We start from the raw sequence: 15748 nt of genomic DNA, 5'->3' as shown, positions 1-15748 counted from the left end.
GTAAAGATAAACACCCAACTGCTTAAAGTTATTTACATAATGCTGAAGTTGTATTGGCAGCAATTTCGTTTGGATTTATGATTTCAAAATTTACAATTTGCGATTTAGAAAACGTAGTTAAATTTGGCAAAATTGAAATTTAATTTGTAAAATTACAGTTTAGCCTGTGCATTTTTTAAAAAGTACTTATGGTTTGCGATTTGACAATAATAATAATAATTCAACGTTTTAAAATCACAATTTTTTAAAAATTTAATTTCAAAAGGTTTTTTTTTTTTTTGCAATTTAGCTTAAAATTGTATTTTTTATCTATCAAATCGAGCCTTTATGGTTGGTAATGTCACCCTGAAGCATGACCATCATTCAAATAATTTAAAAGTAACTTAGTGTTATCCAGCTGAAGCCAACAATTAGTGCATGAGCACTCTCGAATTATTCAAACGGAAAATGGAAAATTGGTCCAGGGATTTGTAGTTGGGATAAATAATTTTTTAGGGTTTTGGAAATAACAAATAACTCTTTGTGGTCCAACTGTGTAACACATAATTCATTCTGCAAAATTTCCAGCCATTTTTTCTCGGGAATATTATGAAATTACACATTGATCTTAGCTTCTCTTGAACGAATATCATGGTAGTGCTTAAGAGAGAAAGAAAGAGAGAGGAGAGGAGATAACGCAATAGAAAAAAAATAATGAATAAATAAATAAATTGAGAGTAAAGAGAATGCTTTTATATTTTAATATCTTTTCACATTTGGTGAATAAACAGTGCTCAGCAAATATTTCAACAATTTAGTAAGTCTAATGTAAAACCTTTTATACCAATTTTAACATTACGAATAGCTCGAGGAAAGTGCTAGTGATTCCGATAGATTTTACTTGTAAATTTGAGTAGTCATTTTGCAAAGTGGCATTAGAGTCGGCATGCTTTTAATATGACTAGCACTTTATTGTAGTGGCGGAGCCAGTAATCCATATTTGTAGGGCCATTTTTTTTTTCTTTATATATATATTATGTTTCTATCAAAATATGATAAATACAATTTGAAATCGAAATGAACTTTTTTATAAAACAACGTGTGTAACAAAAAGTATATCAGTCAAACTTCATAAATAGGAATCAAAATTGATATATTAATAAGATAACATGTATGCACTAATATAAAAAGAAACAAAAATGCAAAAACAACCATGTAGGGTCATTGCTTCTTGAAACGGATAAATTGTTAAGTATACAATTTTTTATTTTTTATTTTTGAATTTTCCCAGGGGTCGTGGCTCCTTCTCGCCCTTTAGTTGCTCTGCCCCTGCTTTCTTGGATTGTAACGACTTTGATAACAAATTTATCTTAAGATAGCAAGATAAAATTCAAAAACATTGCATAATTAAGGCTTATTAGAAACTTAAGATAGAAATAAATCATAAAATCAACTCCTACAAGAGAAAATTGGCTAGTCTTGGTTCAATTTGTCACTTGTAGATACGATCGATTACCTTCATTGAAACATATATGTAGAGACTGGTTGTCTAAGACTACCCATATAATTATTTTTAAATCAAATTTTTATTATTAGTGTTTTAATAATTTCGTCCTCCGACATCTAAAATTTTTGTTCCGCCCCTAACCCTATCTTTGTTCTGCAAAATGTGGTTAGAAGGGAGTGAGTTTAAAGAGATAAACAAGTGAAGGGATAAAGGAATGGAAAACGATTCTTCAACTACCATGGGACATGGAGGCAAGCTGTTATATAAAGACTTAAAGAGCTTTTTGAAGAAAGGCTTCATTTTCAAACTTTTCTAAAAAGACAATTTAGCTTTTTTAAGAGAAAAAAAAGTTAAAAGTAACATTGATTACCTCTTTTATCAATTATCATTTGGAATGGTCTCATGTTCTTTCTTATCAACTAATAATATCTAATTTGACCATATCTGCCTCTCCAATTGTGAAATTCATAAACTTAAATTGAAAATACACATGAAAAAGAGATTTTGAGACTAGTGAGTTTGCCTATCTTGTGAGATGTGGGGATGCTTTATACATTGCTGAAGAATTTTGGGTTTAACCTACTAGATGAAGCATCCAAAATTCTTTAATATCATTACAAAAACGCAAAGCGCAATCAAATATACAGGGAGTGTACAAGAAAAGTGTCTAAGGAGAAGAAGAACAAAAAAGAAGAAAATCATTAAAGCTAATCACTAAGGTAGCTAAGATCGCAGTAGTCCAATAAAACAAAGAAAAAAAAGAGAGATATTAACTCCTCAATTGTCTTTTCTTTATCCTCGAAGTTTCTATCATTTCGTTCCCTCCATAAGCACCACAAAAGGCAAGAAGGAACCATTTTTCACACAATAGCACTCCAAGAGCAACCACCCGTCGACCAACAAGCGAATAAATTAATCACTTGAAGCGGCATAACCCAAGACAAACTGAAGTGTCTGAAGATAGCATTCCATAAGGGGTAAGGATCCAAAGACTCTCCATTCATTTGGAGAAGAATGTGGTCCAAAGACTCTCCATTCATTTTGCACATACAATACCTATCAATCACAATGACATGCCTCTTTCTAAGATTATCCAAGGTAAGGATCTTTCCTAGCGCCGTCGACCAAGCAAAAAAACCACTTTCAAAGAAACCTTGGTCCTCCAAATACTTTTCTAAGGGAAAGGATCTTCCTCTTTGAAAGCAAGGACCTTATAGAAAACCAAAGTATCATCCGCGAACAACATATGTCAAATGTTAACCACTGCAGAGCGTCTAGATCCCACGGAGAAGTCTGATAGGAGACCTCTGTGGACAGTAGTAGTGATCAACTTACTTAGAGCCTCCATAACAATGAGAAACAGAAGAGGAAACAGAGGATCACCCTGCCTCAGCCCACTAGAGCTACTAAAGAAACCAAACGGAGTGCCATTCACCAAGACAGAGTAGAGCACCGAAGAAATGCAATGAGCTATTCAAGAACACTATTTCTCTCCAAAACCACATCTTTTCAACATATACAATAAAAAATCTTCGTTGACATGATCACCGGATTTGATACGACTATCCAAACACTCATTTGCTATAAGAACTGAATCAAGGATTTGCCTACCTTTCACAAAAGCATTCTGAGGTTTCGAGATAACCTTCTCCATAACCCTTCTTAGTCTATTTACAAGAGCTTTAGCAATGATCTTGTAAACTACACTTACGAGACTAATAGGCCAAAAATCTTTAAGATCCAAAGCCCTAGACTTCTTCGGAATTAGGCAATAAAAGTGACATTAAGGCTTTTAACAAACTTGCTATGGGCGTGAAAGTCTTGAAAAACTCTCGTGATATGAGTCTTGATCACATCCCAAAATTCTTCAATTCTGCTTTGAGAAATGTGTAGTGCCTAAATGTAGTTTTTTTTTTTTTTTTGGGTAAAAAAGTATAGTTACAATTATCTTGATAAAGTTACTAATTACTGCACTCAGTTCATTCAAATGGGTATTATAGAAATAGGACATCCATTTACTAGTAGCTTCGGGTTTCTGTCTCAGGATTAGCACTCTAATGGCTGCACTTTAGGGTACGATCAAACCCCTGAATTGAATGAAGAACATTCGACATAATATTGCTTATTTGAATATTCATGATCGTCAATTTATATAGTAGTTTCACAATTAAGTGTGAAAAATGTTTCTAGTGTTATGCCAAGTTTCACTCAGAATATCAAGAGACAAAATTGAATAACTTTCAATTTTTAGATGTGAAAGCTTAATGTAAATTGATCAAAAGTGAAGATTTGTAGGGTTCCTCAAATAATTTTTGAAAATGGAATCACAGTCAGAGTATTGTAATCAACATTTAGCACGGAATATACTAGTGCAAATGGTTCCGCCATGATTAGAGATCCTAAGAATTGGTACATTCCTAAAAGCCAAATTCAGTCTTGAATGAGAAGTCTCAAGTGGTTTGGTGAGGGGGACGGCATAAGTTTGAAGAGAATAACTTTTATAAGGACTTGGCATAAACCAGGTCCTTTGTGCCCTCCAATAAAGAAAGGACACATAAGAAATTACACCAAATGAGAATAAAGAGGAAAACACAGAATTTTTACTTCTCACAAAACCCATTGTTTTTCCATTCAGATAAAAGAATCCACATACCCACTGCCCACCCCACTGCCACCGTCGCCGAAGCCCTCTCCTCCATCAAGCGCTGTCGGACGCCACCAAATGTTCCCCTGCCACTACTCCAACAGGACCCAAACCGCAACGAAACTAGAGCCATTCTGGCTTATGTCTGGTTTACTTTTGGTTTATGGGAGCATCAGACTTGCGACAAAAGGTAGGAGAGGGAGGTGGCGGTGGCTTAGTGGGGTGGGCAGTGGATACATGGGTTCTTTTATTTTTTATTTTTATCACGACTAAATGGGGAAATGGTGGGTTTGTAAGAAAGAAAATCCTGTGTTTTCCTCTCTATCTAATTTGGTGTAATACACGATGTGTCCATTCTCTATTGGAGGGCAAAAAAGACTTGATTTATGCCAAGTCCTTATGGAAGTTATTTTCAAGTTCAAATCACCATGGTCACAATGCTAGGGGGCAAGACTCATACTCATTAGTCCTTGCTCAACAGTACTATGCCCTTGGAGGGGTTAGAGCAAAGCTATGGCTTGGCCCGTCTTGAGGCAGTGCATGCGGTCTTCCGCATTGCGGGTCCATCTAAGTCTCTCCTAATTGGTGCCTTAACGGGGCAAAATGCTACTACGATTACGCCCAAGTAGGGGGTTTCAACCTCTGCTTGTCCCCCTTACCCTTTTTCAAGTAGATGAGAACCACTTAAATTGTCACTTTCCTTTAATTCATTTCATCCTCACACAGATTATAAAATCAAATGTTTCTTCTAAGATGTAAAAAAGAAGTAAAAATGTGCTGCTTGCTATCACAACTATGTCCTTTGTTTCATTCCTGAAACTATCCTTCATTTTCTACTGGACAGTACACAAGCTATCCATTGATCAGAAAGAAGCCTAATTAATTAGCTTTTATACCTCATGGCAAAACTATTTCCAATCATGAGGATTAAACCATCCAACTATATTTAAAGAATTAACTATTCTAGTTATTGATACTGAAGACTTGGTCCTATCAATAAATTTGAGATAATATTAGATGCATCAACATCCCTCTGTTTAGCATATTTGTCTGGGGGAAAGTCTAAGCAGCAACTCCAAAAGATGTTTTTCTATGAGCCAAAGAAAATAAAAAAAAAAATAAAAAAAATCATGATAACCAAATAGTCAAAAAGATGTGACATGGCTTTCAATTGTCAAACTTCATTTCTTGATGTAAACGCTGAAAAAAACTCCCCATAATCAAATTCGGACAATCAATAAGTTAATCACAATAATTCTACATGGGTTACTGTATAAGCAAATTTTTACTGACTGCACCGAAAAGTACACATGGCAGAGGTTCATTGGGATCAAATCCAGACAAGGAGTAGAAGTTAATAGCGAAAACAGATCTCAGATAACATCATTCATTAATTCCACAAAAGATTCTATCCATCACACAATACATGAAGAAAAGCCAATAGGAAAGAGACTAGAAGACAAAAAATATAGTATCAAAATTTCTTTTATAACAAAGGCACATGATTCCTCAAAATCAAGAAATACATTACAACTCTAAAATCACATGATCTGAATCTGACCAAGCCAACTCCGGCAAGTGCCTTCCAGCTTGGAACTGTTTCGAACATTGCAGCCAAGATATGTCACACAAATTCCCAGCAAAAGAACTGTTTAAATGTGAAATAAAGTGTAATTATTAATGGATACTAATCATTTATTCCACACAATGTCAGTCAATGTAAAATTCTAGTTTCGTGTTAGTGTAAATGCCTCCTAAGGCTCCTATGTTAAACATTCAGTTGGCTCACAATAATCGTCAAAATGCTTTCTTAAACATTCTGTTCTCAGAATCACCCTAAAGAAAATATTTCCATCCATTGATTCCATCGTACTTGCAATTTTCAAGTACTTGAAACCAAGCAACAAAGGCTAAAAAAGAATCAAAGTTTTAAGCAAAGCTTCACAAAAAGAAAACAGGTAACATGGCAACATCGTCCTAACATGATTCTCATCCAACACTATTCAAGGTTTGAAGAATCACAAATTCTTGTTAAAAGCCATTTGTCAATGGGATTGTACCCGAATAAGACACCCATTTTTTTTACATCAAAGTGCAATTTTCAGATCAAAATGTGTACCAATGCAATGACCAAAATGATAATAAACACATACAAAATAATGTTCTCAAAGTCCAAGTATATTTCATATACAAACTCATAGTATATAACCAAGTATACAATATCATAAATTTAAATATTTCTCTTCTCTCCCAATTAAATTCTCAGTGAATCGTCTCTACCCAAAAAGAAACAAACAAAAACCCATAAAGGGTTTAGCGAGTTAACCATAAAAATCACAGATAAACACATCAAACACAATATATATAAAAGAAGAAAAAGAAAAAAGAAAAAGGAAAAAGGATTCGAGGTGGACCTGGCTAAAAGAAATATGGGTCGTCTTTAGGAATCAAATGCCAACGATCTCGCAGAGAATGAAGCAGAGGAACCCAAAGAATATGAGGAGGAAAAGGTAATCAACGACGACGAAGAGATTCGTTGACCCGTGATTCCTCTTCTTGTACTTGTTCTTCTTGTTGGTGGCGGTGGCCTTCTCGTCCTTGGGTTCGTCCAGCGCTTCCAGCTTCGCCATTGGGGTCAGGGATCTGGGGGTCGTAGGTGAAATTGATTTTGCAGATCTTGGGCTCTTTTTCAAAATACCGGTAAATTATAGGGTTTTTTTTTTTTTTTTTTGACTTTGTGTTTGGTTTTGCAATTTCTGTGTTCGTCTGGAGTATATTGGGCCTCAAGCCCACCGTATAGCTAATACGACACAGTTTTTTTCTTTCATTAAACTCTTTAAATTAAACGAAAAATGCAAATAAATTCATGTAATTACATCGATTTCCAATAAGCTTGTAAAAATATTTTTGAGAACTTATTATGATATGCAAAATATAAAATAGGTTCCAACACCGAAATTTTGAATAATTTTTTTTTTACGGAAACATTAAATACTACACCAATACCAACTAAAATTAATACACGTTTCATCATTATATATATATAAAAATGCACATACCCTTTTTAAACTATCATCTAATTGTCAATGTACCTCCAAACTAACAATTGTGTCAATATCTTCCTTTAAACTACCAAAAAAAATGTCAATGTGCCCCAAATGACAAAAATATCCTTCATAAAACTATAAAAAAATTCTTAAAATTATATAAAAACAAAAAAAAAATTCAAAAAAGAAAAGAATAAAAGAAATAAAAATCTTTTTTTTTTTTTTTTTTTTAAGATTTTGATTTTATATAATTGTCAGTTTGGGCCACCTCCTAGGATTTTCAATTTTCTCTTATTGTTATTTTTTTAAAAAAAATTGACTTAAAATAATGGTTTTTTTTTTTTTTTCAATCTTTCAAAAAACAAATTGTTATTTTAAATTATTATTTTTTAAAACAAATTGTTTTTGTTTTTTAGTTTTTTAGTTTTTTTTTTTGAATTTATAAGGATATATTTGTCTTATTTCAATTTTTTTGGGGGGTTATTTTGTGTCTTTTTGTTGGCTTTAGGGAGGGACATTGACATTTTTTAGTAATTTAGGGTCCGTTTGGGTTTGCGATTTTAAAAAGTGCGATTTAAAAATAAAGATTTTAAAATGTGCGATTTAAAAAGTGATTTTTAAAAACGCAATTAAGCGTTTGGCAAAATTGCAGTTTAACCTTTTAAAATATCACGTTTTCAAAAAAACACCCCATTGTCTGCGATTTGAATAAGCATTTTTCTACGTTTTCAAATCGCAATTTTTTAAAAATGCAGTTTCCAAACGGTTCATTTTCTGAGATTTGGTTTAAAATCGCACTTTTTTTCTACGAAATCGCAATCCCAAACGCACCCTTAGAGAGAAATTAACACAATTAGTAGTTTGAAGGGTAACATTAACAATTTGGTGTGAGTTTAAAGAAATATGGGTATTTTTCTAAAAAAAAAAAAATAATAATAATTATAAATGCACATTAAAAATAAAAAATTGGAACAAGAGTAATTCATCCACCCCTTTAACCAAATGGGAGGTGGCCCAGCTGGGGTGATGATATGCCTCAAATTTAAGGCTAAAAGGTCGTCAACCTTTTTATCAGATCGATTCCATTCTGAAGTGATGGGGATGCCAAAAAAATGTAGCTCTAACTTTACTTTACTGTGAGAAGGTACATCCAAGACAATATCATTTACACTTAAAAAAAAAAAAAAAAAGCTTTTTTAGTAATTTCACCAAAGTTATTAAAAATTACTTTCTCTATTTTGGTGAGCCACTTTTTTATTCACCAAGTACTAGGAATTTCTTGTTGTATCTTCAATAGATATTGCTACACTAGTCCTTAAAGAGTTGGTATACATGGAGACTGAGATAGAATACATCGGACGTGGGACAGAATTAAAATTGTTATGGCAACGTATATTAACAACATAAACTAAGAATTGAAATTTGAAAAAAGAATTCAAGAAGAGGGAAAATAACAAAAAAGAAAGAGAAATACCCTAACTGTCCCAAATATGCAAACATATAAATAACTCTGAAAGACTAAAATTTAATTGATACTTTAAAACTTGATTTCAAAATAATACAGACATGCCTTTATATAAGCAAGTTTGAGCATTTTCCAAGCAGAATACTTGGAGTAAAATAAAAAAATAAAAATATAAAACATAACTGTAAACTTGGAAACAAATAAAATTATTGTTCAAAAAGTAAAATATATTATTCTAAAAATAATCTTCAAATATTTTGTAAGATGATTTTCATTCTTGGGTTGATCTTGTTTAAGAAATAATCTTCAAAGCTTATGCTTGATTTTCTCTGCATCAACATCTTTTACAAAACTTTATGATGTGCTGATCTACCATTTGATTAATAACAAATATTTGTCTCAACCTTAACACAATCCCCACCTCTTCCTCCAAAGAAGAAATTACAGAAATAAGGACTTTTATTTATTTATTTATTTATAAGTAATTACAGAGGTATAAACAAAGGCAGCAGGTAAGAGATTATAAGGGTCCATACTTCTTCACATTCCAATTGACAATCTCAGGCTTCAAGAAATAAGTGTAACATGGTCAATCACTACTTGTGACTGCCTTAGAAAAGTTTCTCTTATTTCCACGCTTTCCAAATCATTTACTCCTGGCAATAGACCACAAAAAATACTGACATATATTAGCACATTAGGATGGAGGACATACATAATATTGAGGAAGATTTTTGTTTCAAACCAGGCCTTAGAGAGACACTGTAACAGCAGATAGTTATACCTTAGGAGGTCCTGATGAAGAAGCTGGATTTGCTTCAGATGATACGTCAGATATTCGTGCTGCCGATTTCTCATTTGAATAACTACAAAGGAAAAACTTATCCAGTGTTAGAGAGAGAGAAGTCTACAGCAACAATTTTAGACCTTAGCAAGTTACCATACCTAACAACTGGTTTGAAAATAGGAAAGAAATAAGAAGATTAAGCTCATTTAGGGCATTTATAGTGTAAACATGTCTAATGATGAACCATGTATCATGTGGCCCTCAACACACTTCCAAAAAAGCAAAAAAAAAAAAAAAAAAAAAAAAAATGAAGGAAACTACTGACTTGACGTACTGCTGCTGATAGTCATCAAATGTGGCAGGAGAGACACAAGATAAACACAGATTTATATGCTATGTACGAAATAGAAAAGAAAGGTAAATTATGTAAAGAGGATAGTGTCGCCTTACCAATACTAATTTGTATATAGTTTTCCTCCAAACTGAAGTAGAATAAATTATTCAAATCCAATTTATTAAACTATCATCTGTCTAAAACGCATGTGATTTTCACATGTATTTTTAATAGAATTCTCACGTGCATTTTGGACAAATAACAATTTAATAAGCTGGACTAGAAAATTTTCTTTTAACCCAATTTGAAAAAGAAAAACAAATAAAAAAAAGCTTTGTCCACACAAATTATTGCCCCCAACAACTACTCGTAAATTTTTTTGATATTTTTAGTGTTTCCGATGCAAGAACCATTATATATTTAATTTTATACCATACGATGTTCGTTCTTTATCTCCCCCAATTGATCAATTGCCCTTTTTCATCTAAAAAAATATGCTCTTCCATCTAAAAAAATTGTCATAAAGATTCGTAGAATCTAATGGCTTCTACAAATCATTAAAAATTTGAACATTCTCTCTGGGTTTTTTATTTTTTTAATTTTAATTCTGATTGGTATAAGGTGACTAAACTGTTTATAAAGATTCTGCTGAATCAGAAGCCAGAATAGATGAAAAGATAGGCATTGTCAAATGGGTGCAATGGCAACACATGCAAGCTTGTATATAAGTTCTCACATATGAGTACACTACAAGATATAATAGACATCTTTAGATACTTACGTTGAGAGTATGGTAACCCAGACGAGCTCCACGCAGTCCACCCAAAGAAGCCTTTGTTCAACAGGGACAACACCATAGGTTATCAGATGGGCAAATGGCCAAAGCTTCCACCCAGCCTGTAAAGCAAATCATAACAATAAAAGATGCTGTTCCTCACATATAAATTGAATACATGACTTGCTGATAAATCAAATTTATGTTGGACAGAACTCAAATGAATCAAATTGCATCAAACGCCAAAAACATAAGAACTGTAAGAACACCACTTAATAAAATTCTTGTGTTATTCTTCTTAGAACTTTCAATCATTTTTTTTTTCAAGAGAGGAAAAAAGGAAAAACATAAAATTTACTCAGTAATGCCTTTTCACATATTTACGTTGGTCTTTAGGTATAAATGGACTACAAAGACCGCTCACTATAAATTGAAAAACAGTATCTCTTTCGATCTTTTAGTTTTCAAATCTTTTTTTTCTTAATACTCAAATGTGCTTTTTTAGCACTTAGACCTGGATAACACAAGGACTTAAATACAGAAGTCATTTTGAGCTTCCCAAGTACTGTCAAAGAAGGTGGATATTAGTTGCTCCAGTCTAGACCACACTGAACTGTTATAGAAGCTCTGTACACGTATAATCAAACTTCAAAATTTAGACAGTAAGTAGATCACATTGGTTTGTTACAAGGTTGAAAACTTCTAATAAAACTATCATCATAATTTTTTTACTTGTTCTTTTTACCTTTATGATAAGACTAATTGTGCCAGTGAAAGTGTGAGAGAAATCTAAGATCCATAAAGAATAAAAACTAAAGAGCAACATTTACATGGGATATATAGGTATTAAATTAAGCCAAATTTATGGACAGCAGATCCAATTCTTTTATTTATAAAACTAGATAACAACCATGGTAACAAACTAGTTGTCAGACACAATCTAAAGATGTTTAGAGCAACTATAGAGGTAACCAGGATGGTTTCTTACAGTCAGCATGGGCCAAAATGTAGTCTTCAATTCATTAAAAATATTGGTTGGAGATTCAAAACGAAGGAACCCCAAAACCACAAAATAGATGCTGTTCCAAACTGCCGCCCACACCGTTTGGTCAAAGGCAACTTTGGCAGGGACAACCCACCAATCTTGGAAAGGAAAAAGAGCCTGGAAACCAAAAGTAAATGATTTCAGCCATTCACAGAAAATCAACAAATAAGCCAACCGACCAAATATGAACAACAATTATCACCTCACAAAATTGGTAGTAATAATGAGAAAGGGATCCGTGGAGACTAAACCCCACCAGGCCTGATCTGAACATACGCTTCCGGTCAAACTCAAAAAGAGGCTTTCCTTCAAAACACTGCAAATTCAGTAGGAAATAACAAGAAAAATTAGCAAAAACTCGTTTTCACCCAGATAGGTCATTTAAGATAATCTCCTTCAAACACATACTTGGGCAATCCAATCTCCTAGCGAGTACACGATCCCACTTATTGTCATTTTGGCTAAAACAGGGTTTTCTTTGAGAGCTTGTTCGTACGCAATCCAGTTGTGTTCAGGTGCATACCTTAGTACCTCATAAAGGGTCCATCCCTGAGAAAATTAAAACAACCAAGTTGGTCGTGACAAGAAAATACAATCACTGAAGAGGGAACATTGTTCTTTCTTAATGGAGAACAGAAAGAAACTCAATAGTAGTCCATTTCTTCATTCTTTTACAGAATTTATTTCCACAAAAACAACTTTCCACATAAAAAGTATATTTTAACAATATCCCATCAATTTTGATGATTGTTTTAGTTTGTCGATCTAATTTTTTTGGGGAAAAAATCCTGTAATGTAAATCACCGCTTATGTCAAAAGTTTAAGCTGATAGGAAGAGGTAAATTTACTTTAAACATGTGGACTCAAACTGCCTTTTAATAAGTGATGCCTAACACGAAAAACACTTAACTAAAATAGGAAGTAAATGAAAGAGCCATGGTTTGAATTCAGGATTTCTACTTTGATACGATGTTAAATCACCACTTATCCTAAAAGTTTAAATGAATAAAAAAAGTAAATTTAATCATTTAATCAATACATTAACAAATATGAAATTGATTTCTATTATACCCCACTTTCTCATGCCAGAGAACATATTTAGGCTGAAAAACAAAAAACAAAAAATTATCCGAGAAACTAATTAAGCAAAAAATACATCACATTAACAAAAGCTCATATAATAAAACACAATCTTGACAATTAAAGGCTGTTTCTTTTTCTGGGTAAGTGGATCTAAGGTTGTTTTAAGAGCCAAAAGAGAGAAATTTATAAAAGACTTATCAGAATATACGCAATCAACAATGGCAAAGCCAAGTCACACAAATACCCATCTTTAAAAGAAAGAAAATATAAGCAAAAACTTGATATACAAGGCCACTCACATGCCAGTATTCATTGTCAATAGTGAGCAACTTGGTGACAGCAAAGGTCCCAAATCCAAGCACAATAGTAGCATTGATAGCTTTGCTAACCAACCTATCATGATCATCATCTTCTTCTCTCTCCTTGGAAGAAGACACAGGCTGAAATTCTTCAGACCCACTGAGCAACAAAAGGCTTTCTTCGTCCTTAGCAAGATTATTCTTCACTGGAGCCACCTCTCTGTCCTCTGTGACCGACCCAATTACCCAGTTCCGTCTTTTCCGGGTTGAGAAGCTGAAATTGTTTGAAGGGTTGGACTTGTTGAAGAGTTGGGTGGAGAGGGCAGTTGAAGGGCAGTTGGGTCTCTTGGTTTCTGCGATGGATTGGGAGAGTTGAGGGAGTTTGTGGGTGGCGATGCTGCTAAGCGTAGCCATGGCAAATGTACGTTCTAGAAGAGAAAGATGAGAATTTCAAATCAATTTTGAATATTATTGTATGGGATCACGCGCAACAGATTCACAAAGAAAAGGGTTACAGATATTATTGCTTCTTCTTTCTTTCTTTTTTTTTTTTTTTTTTTTTTTTTTAGATACAGATAGTATTGCTTAACACGCTATCAAACCGACCCATGAACTTCATTTGATAAACGCTTCCCAACACTAATTTAACGGCGTGTCACGTTAAAGTCCACTCACAATTAGATACGTTGTTTCACGTGCTTCACTACTATTATTTAAAAAATAAAAACGAAATTTGTTCAAAAAAGAAATAAAAAAATAAAAACGAAATGAAATTTTATTAAAAAATAATATTATGGTGGCTCGGTCCACTTCCTATGGCCAGCCAAAGGATGGTCGAGCCTTCCCAAATGGTCCAAACCACTTTTTGACTATTTTGGAATGGTTTGAGTCACCTAACGCCGGTCATATTGGGTGGCCTAAACCATCCTCTTGTCATTTGGAAGTAGCTCAAGTCCTTCTAAAAATATTTTTTTTAAAAATGATATTAATGAAACATGTGACAGCTGTTAATTAGTTTGATATGTCATGTTTTAAAATTATTAGATGAAAGTACTGTTTGCAATTTTTTTTAAACCAAGGGGTTCATTTGATTTTGCGTTAAACCACATGTAACCGAAACATCTTTAATGCTAAAGAAAAATAAGTCTATGTTTTTTTCTTTAAATTAACTTTGTTTTATCTTGGATCTTAAAGTTGTAATTTTTTTTTTTTTTTTTTTTTCCTTCTAATCGATACACATGATAAGAGTTATAAAGGATGGTCTTTGTCACTGATTCTTACATAAGAAAAGAAAGGACTACAAGTGAAAATGCTTCCATAAATATTATGAGTAGTTGCCCATTTAACTAAAAGGTGTGCCCTTTAATTGGCATATTTGCTGACCTTCCATGCTGAGCTGTCGAGAAAGAGGATGAGCTTTTGCTGAATGTTTGTAGCAATACTTGTAATATGCCATTCTTGTGTGAGAGAAGGATTGTAAATGCCCAAGATCACCACTAGGAAATCACCTTCCTAGCCATGAGAGACTGTTATGTACGTTCATTGCTAACAAGGCTGCTTGTGCTTCACTGGAGCTGGCATCTTGCTGTGGTAGTCTTTTAGCGTAGGCTGCTATTATATCACATTGATTGTTACTCACCATTACTGCTACCACTGCAAAAAGAGGATTTCATTGCCACATCAAAATTGACTTTAAGATGTTCAGGGTGAGAAGTTGTCTAGTCATCAGGTTTAGGGACAGTGTTTTTCCAAGCATTTTTATGAGCAATGTAGGTTTTGTGGAGTCTAGTTTAAGGATGGTAGGGACATCATGTTTTAAAGTCCTTGTGGATGATTTGGTTCCTGGTTTTCCAAATGATATCCAAAGTTACAGCAACATGAATTTGGAACTCATGAATCTCATCAAGTGGGATGGTTATGTGGGTATATGGATGGACGATCACTTTAATCCATTAGAAAATTGGGAGATTCTCAAAGGGTGGGGTGTCAAGGGGCTAATGGGAGATTCTCCAAAAGATTTTAGCTGTGGGCCAAGGAGTATATGATGCATGGATTTAGGTTGAAAATGAAAGATGAGATATAAGAGCACTCTCAATGGCTTATGTATTTTCATCTTTAGGCTAGAATAGATAACCAAAGTGTTAAAAAGAGACTCCATTGGTTTATTTATTCAAACTCTAGAATAGATTTTACTTAATTCTGTAAATAGTGCAACTCTACATGTAGAGTTGCACTATTCACATATCTATTTTTTTTTTCTCCACCTTCTCTCTCTCTCTCATATTTTTTTTTCTTATTTATTTTTTTTTCTTTCACTCCACGTTCTACATGAAGCATCAGTACTGCCAATGAGATTCCATAAATATCTCAACTAGTTGTGATATTTTACTTGCACAAGTAAGAATATTCCAAGTTGCTTTACGTCTATTGTTTATCCCATCATTTTCATGCTGCCAAAGCCACTTATTCATTTGTTTAATCACTAGTAATAATAAAGGATAATTTTTTTCTTTAAATTGGTATGATCGTTTAAAAATTATTGTGTTAGAAAAATGACAGATTTAACAAAATGATTGTTAAAAAATATGATTGTTAGAAAAATGGTGAAAATGACCATAAAAAAATTGCATTAGAGAAATGACCGTTTTAACAAAACGACCGTTGACAAATATGACTATTTAAAAAAAAGGACGGTCAAAAAATACGATAATGAAAAAAGTAATAAAAAAGAATAAAGAAATAATATAGAGTTAAGAATAGATAATCGGATGTATGGTGATAGG

At 33.2% G+C, this 15748-nt stretch overlaps 1 protein-coding gene and 1 long non-coding RNA gene across 2 annotated transcripts; both read right to left on the bottom strand.

Moving 5' to 3' along the window:
• Positions 1-5478: 5478 nt before the first annotated feature.
• LOC133861238 (uncharacterized) lies at positions 5479-6896 on the bottom strand. Its single transcript, XR_009898982.1, has 2 exons — positions 6545-6896; positions 5479-5778 (listed from the first exon to the last, which is right to left on the bottom strand). It is a non-coding gene; the product is annotated as an uncharacterized LOC133861238 (long non-coding RNA).
• A 2187-nt stretch (positions 6897-9083) lies between these two features.
• Positions 9084-13520, bottom strand: LOC133862005 (uncharacterized). The gene is made up of 7 exons (XM_062297840.1): positions 12966-13520; positions 11992-12132; positions 11786-11899; positions 11527-11700; positions 10545-10660; positions 9427-9508; positions 9084-9298 (listed from the first exon to the last, which is right to left on the bottom strand). The coding sequence occupies exons 1-7, from the start codon at positions 13377-13379 to the stop codon at positions 9293-9295; spliced, it is 1047 nt and encodes a 348-aa protein (XP_062153824.1). The 5' UTR covers positions 13380-13520; the 3' UTR covers positions 9084-9292.
• Positions 13521-15748: the final 2228 nt, after the last annotated feature.

The sequence above is a fragment of the Alnus glutinosa genome, chromosome 2, assembly GCF_958979055.1.
Source record: "Alnus glutinosa chromosome 2, dhAlnGlut1.1, whole genome shotgun sequence".
Taxonomy (NCBI): domain Eukaryota; kingdom Viridiplantae; phylum Streptophyta; class Magnoliopsida; order Fagales; family Betulaceae; genus Alnus; species Alnus glutinosa.
This window is presented reverse-complemented; position numbering and strand designations above follow the sequence as displayed.